Here is a 12,072-nt window from a genome sequence, read left to right as displayed (position 1 = left end):
CACCTGACATGATACACATGCACCTGACATGATACATACGCACCTGACATGATACACATGCACCTGACATGATACACACGCACCTGACATGATACACACGCACCTGACATGATACACACGCACCAGCATGATACACACGCACCTGACATGATACACACGCACCTGACATGATATACACGCACCAGCATGATACACATGCACCTGACATGATAAACACGCACCTGACATGATACACACGCACCTGACATGATACACACGCACCTGACATGATATACACGCACCAGCATGATACACCTGCCCCTGACATGATACACATGCACTTGAAATGATACACATGCACCTAACATGATACACATGCACTTGACATGATACACATGCAGCAGCATGGTACACATGCACCTGACATGATACACACGCACCTGACATGATACACACGCACCAGCATGATACACACGCACCTGACATGATACACACCCAGCTGACATGATATACACGCACCAGCATGATACACATGCACCTGACATGATACACATGCACTTGACATGATACACATGCAGCAGCATGATACACATGCACCTGACATGATACACACGCACCTGACATGATACAGACGCACCTGACATGATACACACGCACCTGACATGATACACATGCACCTGACATGATATACACGCACCAGCATGATACACATGTACCAGCAAGATACACATGCACTTGACATGATACACATGCACCTGACATGATACACATGCACTTGACATGATACACATGCAGCAGCATGATACACATGCAGCAGCATGATACACATGCACCTGACATGATACACATGCACTTGACATGATACACATGCACCTGACATGATACACATACACCGGCATTATACACATGCACCGGCATGATACACATGCACCTGACATGATACACATGCGCCTGACATGATACACATGCACTTGACATGATACACATGCACCCGACATGATACACATGCACCTGACATGATACACATGCACCTGACATGATACATATGCACCAGCATGATACGCACCTGACATGATACACACGCACCTGACTTGATATACACGCACCAGCATGATACACATGCACCTGACATGATACACACGCACCTGACTTGATATACACACACCAGCATGATACACATGCACCTGACATGATACACACGCACCTGACATGATACACATGCACCAGCATGATACACATGCAATTGACATGATACACATGTGCCTGACATGATACACATGCACCTGACATGATACACATGCACCTGACATGATACACACGCACCTGACTTGATATACACACACCAGCATGATACACATGCACCTGACATGATACACACGCACCTGACATGATACACATGCACCAGCATGATACACATGCACCTGACATGATACACATGCGCCTGACATGATACACATGCACCTGCATGATACACATGAACTGGCATGATACACATACACTGGCATGATACACATGCACCGGCATGATACACATGCACCTGACATGATACACACGCACCAGCATGATACACACGAACCTGACATGATACACACGCACCTGACATGATATACACGCACCAGCATGATACACATGTACCAGCAAGATACACATGCACCTGACATGATACACATGCACCTGACATGATACACATGCACTTGACAACATACACAAGCAGCCTGATACACATGCAGCAGCATGATACACATGCAGCAGCATGATACACATGCACCTGACATGATACACACGCACCTGACATGATACATATGCACCTGACATGATACACATGCACTTGACATGATACATATGCACCAGCATGATACACACGCACCTGACATGATACACACGCACCTGACATGATATACATGCACCAGAATGATACACATGCACCTGACATGATACACATGCACCTGACATGATACACATGCACCTGACATGATACACACGCACCTGACATGATACACACGCACCAGCATGATACACACGCACCTGACATGATACACACGCACCTGACATGATATACACGCACCAGCATGATACACATGCACCTGACATGATACACATGCACTTGACATGATACACATGCACCTGACATGATACACATGCATTTGACATGATACACATGCAGCAGCATGATACACATGCACCTGACATGATACACATGCACTTGACTTGATACACATGCACCTGACATGATACACATGCACCTGACATGATACATATGCACCTGACATGATACACATGCACCTGACATGATACACACGCACCTGACATGATACACACGCACCTTACATGATACACACGCACCTGACATGATACACACGCACCTGACATGATATACACGCACCAGCATGATACACATGTACCAGCAAGATACACATGCACTTGACATGATACACATGCACCTGACATGATACACATGCACTTGACATGATACACATGCAGCAGCATGATACACATGCAGCAGCATGATACACATGCAGCAGCATGATACACATGCACCTGACATGATACACATGCACTTGACATGATACACATGCACCTGACATGATACACATGCACTTGACATGATACACATGCACCTGACATGATACACATGCACTTGACATGATACATATGCACCAGCATGATACACATGAACCTGACATGATACACACGCACCTGTCATGATACACATGCACCAGCATGATACACACACACCTGACATGATACACACGCACCTGACATGATACACACGCACCAGCATGATACACATGCACCTGACATGATACACATGCACTTGACATGATACACATGCACCAGCATGATACACATGCACTTGACATGATACACATGCACCAGCATGATACACATACACCGGCATTATACACATGCACCGGCATGATACACATGCACCTGACATGATACACATGCGCCTGACATGATACACATGCACCTGACATGATACACATGCACTTGACATGATACACATGCACCGGACATGATACACATGCACCTGACATGATACACATGCACCTGACATGATACATATGCACCAGCATGATACGCACCTGACATGATACACACGCACCTGACTTGATATACACGCACCAGCATGATACACATGCACCTGACATGATACACACGCACCTGACTTGATATACACACACCAGCATGATACACATGCACCTGACATGATACACACGCACCTGACATGATACACATGCACCAGCATGATACACATGCACCTGACATGATACACATGCGCCTGACATGATACACATGCACCTGACATGATACACATGCACTTGACATGATACACATGCACCCGACATGATACACATGCACCTGACATGATACACATGCACCTGACATGATACATATGCACCAGCATGATACGCACCTGACATGATACACACGCACCTGACTTGATATACACGCACCAGCATGATACACATGCACCTGACATGATACACACGCACCTGACTTGATATACACGCACCAGCATGATACACATGCACCTGACATGATACACACGCACCTGACATGATACACATGCACCAGCATGATACACATGCACCAGCATGATACACATGAACTGGCATGATACACATACACAGGCATGATATACATGCACCGGCATGATACACATGCACCTGACATGATTCACATGCACCAGCATGATACACATGCACCTGACATGATACACATGCACCAGCATGATACACATACACCAGCATGATAATACACATGCACCTGACATGCAGACACATATACATACACATGCACACAGTTCTGTGAACCATGACTAAAGGTGACAACTTTTGCCATGCTAGTTGCATCAAATTCTCAGAATGTGGTAAAACTAAACTATCTAATCAGGGGACGTAGAGACGCTGTTTGCCATTGCTGGATTAAGAACTCTCTTGTTACAGAAATGACCAATGAGTACTTTAAACAATATTATGTCAAATACTGATAATAGTTAGAAGAACAAACTATTTTAAGTTCTTTCTAGTAGTTTAGAAATACCACTCATAGAGTTGAAATGAAGTAAAAATCCACTCTATATTTTTAGTAAACTGTGTAAAGCACTAAACCTATGTTGTTTTTTTTTTTTTTACATATGTGCGGTATAATAATGTATGGTCTATAAATGCTCCTCTAATTTGACCCAGTTAATAAGCTTTGAGTATATAATATATCCAAACATTATGTGAAATGGCAATTAATTAGCTTCAATCACAAAAACATATAAAGTTTTGTGCAGTGACACCAGACACAGTAAATTCTTATTCTTTATTCTAACTTCAAAACATAAAGTGCTTGTAAAAAGTTCCATCATGTTTCTTTCTTCATATTAACACTCTTAAAATGAACAAAATACTTAGCCAGGTAGTGGTGGCGCACGCCTTTAATCCCAGCACTCGGGAGGCAGAGGCAGGCGGATCTCTGTGAGTTCGAGACCAGCCTGGTCTACAGAGTGAGTTCCAGGACATGAAGAGCTACATAGAAAAACCCTGTCTCGAAAAAATAAGAACAAAAGAAAAAAAGAACAAAATACCAGTAATGTTTTCTGGAAAGTTACTTTAGAAATTAAATGCCACTGCCTGGGCTTTCCATCAACAGACAAGTCAGAAACTCCAGAGAACTGCAGGCATTGGAGTCAGTTCAAGAAAAGAGGTCCAGGAAGGAGCGGCAGTTCCCACAAGCAGTGCTGGGTGTGTTTCCCGTGACTAGGGTACTTATAGGCTGTGAAGAGACAAACAGGTTGTATGTTCTCCTCAAAAGTGACCGGAAAACCATGCACTCAGAAAGCTATTCACTGTGTGTTCCCATGGCTGTGAGAGGGGAAAGGGGGCCACCCTGCCTTTGCTTCTACCACCCGTTTGCTAGCTCACTGCATTTGGACAGTGTGCCTGGAAGACTGTTCCCGATTCTGTGACTGTTTTGAGTTCACTAGCCCCATCATACTCATTACTGTTCTGGGAGAAAACCCTTAAAACTCTGAGGGAAAGAGGAGTCGAGTAGAAACAAGGAAAACAAAGAAAACCTCTGCTAAGCCAGGCTACCTATACATGGGACCAGAGAATGGGATGGAAGGTATATTTTTGCGATCCTTTGTGTGTCAATCTGAGGCCAGCTGCATAGCTCCCATGCTTTAAAATGTTTCAAGACAGGGTCTCATACTGAGGCTTGCCTGGAGCTTGCTTTGTAGCCCAGGCTGGCTTTGAACTCACGATCCTCCTGCTTCAGCCTCTCAAGTTCTCAGATTAGCAATGAGTATGACCAGGCTTGGTTTGCAATGTTACCCACATGGTTATTCAATCCATTAAATGTAGAGATGGACAGACACACTCAAAATACAATTATTTAACCATTACAAACACACAGAAATATGTATAAGAATAGATATTTGGCCACAGATACCAAGATTAAAGGATATAAGTAGTATAACTGAGAAGTGAAAACAAACATAGGTGAAAGAATTGAAGAACAGATATGGGATAGGAGGGAGATGAGAAGGAGAGATTTGAGTGTGGCGGGGTGTGAATAGGTGAGGTGGAGAACAAAAGAACAGGAAAGAGGTGCTCCGACTGGACTGCTGGGTTTCTCTTTGCTCAAGGCTTCAGTTATTCTCTGTGTTGTATGTGGGCTGTGCTCCAGCAAGGATTAACCTACTTGCCTCTGGTGGTCTCTTGACTCCCTGTGTGTAAAGCACCACCTGCATAACCTCCCCTTTCCCTTCCTCTCTGGAATTGGGCTCCTGGCTCCATTTTTTTCTGGGTTATTCCATGTGTCCTCAAATATGTGCCTGGTAGCATCAGTCCTCATAAAATGTGACTTCAAGTATTAACATAGAAATCCTTAAACTTACATGTGAGCTTACACTTTTTAATATTTCACCACAGAGCAGGCAACATGGGCAGATATAGAAAGGTCAACATCAAAAGGCAATATTTGACAAAGAAACTATTTCACCACTCAAAATGAATCAGCCTTCGAGTGAAGAAGGAAGCCATGATCTGGTGTTGGTGTTTCTTAAGGCACTTAAAATAGACATTTCAAAATTACAGCAGTATAAAATCCAACAATTTAGCATCTACTCTCTTGAAATAATGACCCAATTAAGACCTACCACTCATATACACAAAAAAGAAAGGAAGCCCAGAAATAAGAATAAGGTCTTCAGAATAACTTATTAATACCTGTTCCTCAAAAGGAGTTAGAAAACAAAGCTGGTAACAGTTCTACAGAGTAAAAACACATGCAGACATTTCTGAACCATAAAAGAAGCAAGGATAGTGATTGTAGACCCAGTTGAACCTTTACACTGGAGTGAGTCTCCAAGTGAGGGTTCTTTTCTTCAAAAGTAGTGAGATTATCAGCAAAGTTCTCTCTTCTTGGGAGGGATGGAGAGTGGTCAGGTGTTAACATTTCAGTTCCATGCACAATCAACCAACACAGGGACCAGATGCTGAAAGGATTCCAGCAGCCAGAACCCACAGCCCTCACTGCATGGCACAGAGGCTGTGTGGCAGAAACTCCTGCACGTAGGTAGCAGCTGCCTTGGAGAGGTAGGTCATTGTGCCAAATCTGCCACTGGGTGCGCTGTCATACAGAAGAGTACAGATGCCAGATGCAGGATCCTTTGCCAACATGACGTCATCTGCGCCAAGGGTTTTCTATTTGGTTTTAAAAGATGGGAAAACAGTGGGAAGAAAAGGTTACCAATCCTACCAAGCCAAACTCTGATGAATACACCTCAGAGCTTCCTTCCCATTGCCTATTCTTTGGCTGTATAAGCAGAGGGGGCTTAGGGTTATGAAGGATGGATATGAATTTCTACACATGGCATTTGCCACTAGACTCTAAATTATTTTAATTACTACTTAGAATTTTCTATTATAAAGCACTTTTGAAAATTAAATATCAATAATTGATTAAATGATTTATGTCTGTTAATAACAGAAATAATGTTAACACTTGGAGATAACCCAGTAGAACTACACCGGGACTTCCACCTTCTAGTACTGCTGATTTTGGCTTGTATTCCTCCATATAGTATTTGGTTCTATTTCTTTCTAAACCACCTGAATTCACAAACACTGTAGACATTCTAAATCTCAAGTCTATGTCTAAAATGGTTTATATTTTCTCATATATGGCCTGATAACATCCCAGAACACTTAAAACTAGGACTGTTTAGAAAATTTTGGATACTTTTGTCTTCTTTCACAGTGGGTAAGAGAAGGAAACATTTGTTGTATGTTCTGGGTATCATGTAGCCCAATCTTGTCTTGAACTCACTATGTAGCTGAGGCTGGCCTTGAACTGCCAATCCTCCTGCCTGCAACTCCCAGATGCTGTGACTGCAGTGTGCATCACATTAGGCAGCCTACCTGTTCTTGAAGGAACAAGTCATTGGCAATGTGTACTATTTTTTCCACAGCAATGATGCTTCCGATGCTATGAATTTCAATATCTGCCAGCATGGTAAGGACAAGGATAGCTTCAACCAGAAGCTGGCGGTACTCTGGTTGAGGTACACGATTCAGGACAGACTCCACATGGACAGAGAATTTAATCTCGCCTGGGGTCATCTGTGATAGAAAAAGTGAAAATCAATTTCTAGAAAACCTTTTCTTTGAAAAGCAGTAAAAAGTCCGGTAACTGCAGCCCTTTAATGAAATGGTGTAAATTGGCACAATCTGGTAATGTATAACAAGAGTCATAAAAGTATCAATGCCAAAAAAAAGTATCAATGCCCTCTAACCCAGAATATCATTTATGGGAGTTTGTCCTAAGGAAATAATCCAGAGAAGAAAAAGCTCCATGTGTACTAATGTTTATGGTAGCATCAGTCACACATGTGAAACTTGACATAACCTAAACATGGCAATAAATACATAAATTATGACATACTATAGTAACTTCATGAGGCTTTATGAAGCTATTTATGACACTAAATCTATGACCCAGAGAGAAAGCACTGAAGTCAAACTTGAAATGATATGTGTGTGTGTGTGTGTGTGTGTGTGTGTGTGTGTATAATGAGTAGAATTATGTGAAGTAGCTACAGACTGTTAGAATAAAACGGACCTTAAGAAATGCAGTTATGGGGCTGGAGAGATGACTCAGTGGTTAAGAGAGCACTGATTGCTCTTCCAGAGAGCCTGAGTTCAATTCCATCAACCATTTCAGGTGGCTTACAACTCCATCTGACTTCCACAGGGACCAGGCATGCATGTGGTGCACATACCTACATGCAGGCAAAACCCTCATGCACATTTTAAAAATTTAAAAAATTTTAACTGCAGTTATTTTGGGGTAAAGTAGATGGAGAAATGCTTTTTGGTAAAATTGTATTGTTTATATTCTATAGAAGCAAGTATATTTGGAGTCTAAAGACAGGTTAAAAACTTGTATCAGGAGCAAATGACTTTGCATATCTTGGAAATCTCTAAGCTTGTTTCCTTATCTATAAACTTTCTGAGAAAGACATTCTCTTCTTAGGTGTCTTACAAAATTGAACTGAAAAATCAAATTAAATAATGTGAAAGTTCTTTGAAGACTCCTAAAGGTATTAGGTTTACATTTTTACAATTAATATTTCAACACTGTTTAAATGCACAGAATACACCTGTTTACGCAGGCAGTGTGGCATTCTTTATTACACAAACGGCTTGTATGCAACAGTAGAGGTCTAAGACATTACACTAGCATTCAGTCCTGGCACATCCAGCTGATACTGGCACCACCACCAGTTTTTGAGAATTTTATATTTTCTAAACTTACTAGTCCTAGCTTGTTAGTACAAAATACCAAAACATCTGATAACCAGTGTCTGTGTTTCATGGCAATGTCTTCCAACCATGATTATTTATCAGTGTTAGTCTATAGATTAAAAAATTACAAATGCTCAAGTTTCCTCTCTGGAAACTCTAATTCACTAAGTTGGGAAAGAAAGTTACTCTAATACAGAGGTTCTCAACCTGTGGGTAGTGACCTTGGGGAGGGCTCTGTTGTGGAATATTACTTTAACTATGTGAAGGTGTGTTATATTTGTTTATGCTGCATTTAACAGTGTAAAGATGTATTGCTTTGCCTGCCCAAGGCATCTGATTGGTCTAATAAAAAGCTGAACAGTCAATAGCTAGGCAGAAGAGAGACAGACAGGACTGGCAGGCAGAGAGAATAAGTAGGAGGAGAGATCTAGGCTGGAGAGGGAGAGAGAGGAGGAAGAGAAAGGAGGAAAGAGAGAGAGGGAGGAGGGAGTGGGAGGACGGAGACGGAGGAGGGAAGAAGGAGAGGGAGAGGGAGGATGGAGAAGGGAGAGGGAGGAGGGAGTGGGAGGACGGAGACGGAGGAGGAAAGAAGGAGAGGGAGGATGGAGACGGGAGAGGGAGGAGGGAGTGGGAGGACGGAGATGGAGGAGGAAAGAAGAGGGAGAGGGAGGATAGAGGAGGGAGAGGAAAGTAGGGAAAGAATGAGAATTATGGAGAAAGAGAGGGAGACATCAGGGCCACCCAGTCAGACATCACCAGCCAGCCAGATGCAGAAGCATGGAAAGTAGGGCATACAGAATGAAAGAAAGGTAAAAAGCCCTGAGGCAAAACACAGATGAAGAGAAACAGGTTATTACAAGAGCTAGTGGGACAAGCATAAACTAAGGCTTTAGCATTCATACTTAATAATAAGTCTCCATGCCATGACTTGGGGGCTGGCAGTCCAAGAAAGTCTACTACAGGGGTCACATAACAGATATTTACATTATAATTCATAACTAACAAAATAACAATTATGAAATAGCAACAAAAATGATTTTATGGTTGGGGGTCACCACAACATGAGGAACTGTATTAAAGGGTGGTAGCATTAGGAAGGTTGAGAACCACTGCTCTAAAATATGATTAGATGTCAATATCAGCACAGGTCTACAAGTATCCTATTGGAGAAAGGTTGGGGTGAAATAGATGAGACAATATAGGAAGCCATTCATTCTTATGTTTGTAGCCTTTTTGCCTTCTCCAACTTCCAGTCTCACGTAGAAAAAACTTAGTCACTGCAAAAAGCTATTCTTATTAATAAAACAAATAATTATCCATGTTTATGGTGTGTATGTGTCTGTTATATACATGTATGTAGGTGGGTAAATGTGGAAGCCAGAAGCTGACATGAGATGCTTTTCTTAATTGTTTTCCATCTTTTTTTTTGAGGCAGGGTCTCTCACTGAACCTGGAGTATTCCATTTCAGCTAGACTAACTGGCCAGCAAGCACCTGCAATGCACCTGTCACTACATCTGAGTTGGCATTACAGGCTTGCACAGCCATGCCCATTTTTATTTTACATGGGTGCTGGGGATGCAAACTCAAGTCCTCATGCTCGCTCAGCAAAACTAGAACCATATTATTATTGTCTAATATTCCCATTCCATTTTTACCTCCTTCATGCATTTTATAGTCAATTGACTGCAGCATGAGTAGTAAAAACCCAGAAACAGATACTGGGATTCAAGCTGAAGATCAGAAAAGCAAAGCAGCCAGCCACTAGAGAGATCTTACCTCTACCAAGGCTCAGACAAAGGGGTGATCCTGCAGTGCTCTAGACCACAATGCTCAGACTCCACTGAGTTCCTGTGTCTTCCCCTTTATATTCCTCTCTCTGCCCAGCCATATTGCTCCTTTCTCCACCCCCTTAGTGCTGGGATTAAAGGTGTGCGATCCCAAATGCTGTGTGAGCTCTGTTTCTCTTTTAGATAGATTCAATCTCATATAGCCCAGGGTGACCTTGACACAGAGATCCCTGTGTCTATCTCCCAAGTCCTGGGATTAAAAGTGTGCGCCACTACTGCCTGGCCTGTATGGCTCACTAGTATGACTGCTTTGCCCTCTGATCTTCAGGCAAGCTTTATTTATTAAAACACAAATAATATACCACTATAATTGATTCATAAAAGGATAAGTCTGTTTCTTTGACAACTAACTGATATATTTAGTTTCAATAATATAAATTCAATAAATATCAATTTCATAATTGATAACTGAAATATTTCAGACAGGCGAGCTTTCCATCATGTATATGTAAAGGACAGAATCTTACCTCCCTTGTGGTTGAAGAAGGAAGAACAAAACCTTCCACAGAAAGTCCATGACACTGCAAGGTAGAAAAACATGTTATGACCAGAGATGAAGTAAGAGCTGGGAGGCAAGAAGGAGAGACTTCATATTAATAAGGTTATGATTTGAGCAACCACAGGCCAGCTGGAGGTCCTGTAGTCCATGTGCCCAAGAATGGGTTCATGATTTCTAAGTGCCAAGATTTAGGATGGGACTACCATAGTTCATCCTCTTCTTAGGGTAGTGGAGTGGGCAGGGTCAATCTTTCTGGGATAGACTAGACACCAGATTCAGAGACCACCTAGAAGAGTATCATGCAGGTCCCAGAGTCATTACCAGGAGGCCTTCAAGGCCTGGCAAGATGACTTGACAGATAAAAAGTCCTTGCCAACAGCCAAGCAAGTCCAATAAAAAGAGATTACTCCCATAATCCCAAGCAAGGGAGGAAAGGGAGAACCTACTCCACAAAGTTGTACTCTGACCTTCACATGTATGCTATGGTATGTGCTTCCTACCATAGTGTGCGTACGCACATGCACGATCATGTACACACACACACACACACACACACACACACACACACACTTTTAAGAAAGCAGATAGGCCTTCAAGAGACTGAGGCTGCCGGACATGACTCACAGTAGATATTAATGTACGTGAGCCATTTCTACTTGTTGTAGTTGAGTCCCTTCTTAATGCTCTTATCCTGTCCTATTCTTCCGCCACTTTTTAACATTTTAAATACATTATTTACTGTTTATTACTTATTATAAGTAATATAAGTTTCACAAGAACAGAAATTATTGGCTATTTAGACTTTTCTCATAGGAACACCTACAACAGAGTCTGGAATTCAGTAGGTGCTCAATAAATGCTATTATCATCATTATTATTATTTGAGACGTGGTTACAAGTCACCTAATCTGTCTCAAATTCACTATGTGGCTGAGGTTGAC

The 12,072-nt window shown here is 42.1% G+C and overlaps 1 protein-coding gene across 1 annotated transcript in view; it reads right to left on the bottom strand.

Moving 5' to 3' along the window:
- Window positions 1-4,274: 4,274 nt before the first annotated feature.
- LOC121445223 (phosphorylase b kinase regulatory subunit alpha, skeletal muscle isoform-like) overlaps window positions 4,275-12,072 on the bottom strand; it is a gene marked incomplete at its 5' end in the record, with an annotated part of 29,775 nt that continues 21,977 nt past the window's right edge. Inside the window, 3 exons of the mRNA XM_041647249.1 lie at window positions 4,275-6,680; window positions 7,398-7,598; window positions 11,100-11,153. Of these exons, the coding sequence (XP_041503183.1) occupies window positions 6,507-6,680; window positions 7,398-7,598; window positions 11,100-11,153 (429 nt within the window). The remainder of the gene's footprint in view (window positions 6,681-7,397; window positions 7,599-11,099; window positions 11,154-12,072) is intronic.

Source organism: Microtus oregoni, unplaced genomic scaffold, assembly GCF_018167655.1.
Source record: "Microtus oregoni isolate MIOR12 unplaced genomic scaffold, Mior012 000167F_ref0000252, whole genome shotgun sequence".
In the NCBI taxonomy this organism is placed as follows: domain Eukaryota; kingdom Metazoa; phylum Chordata; class Mammalia; order Rodentia; family Cricetidae; genus Microtus; species Microtus oregoni.
The sequence above is the reverse complement of the archived record's forward strand: the minus strand, read 5'-3'. Positions and strand labels throughout refer to the sequence as shown.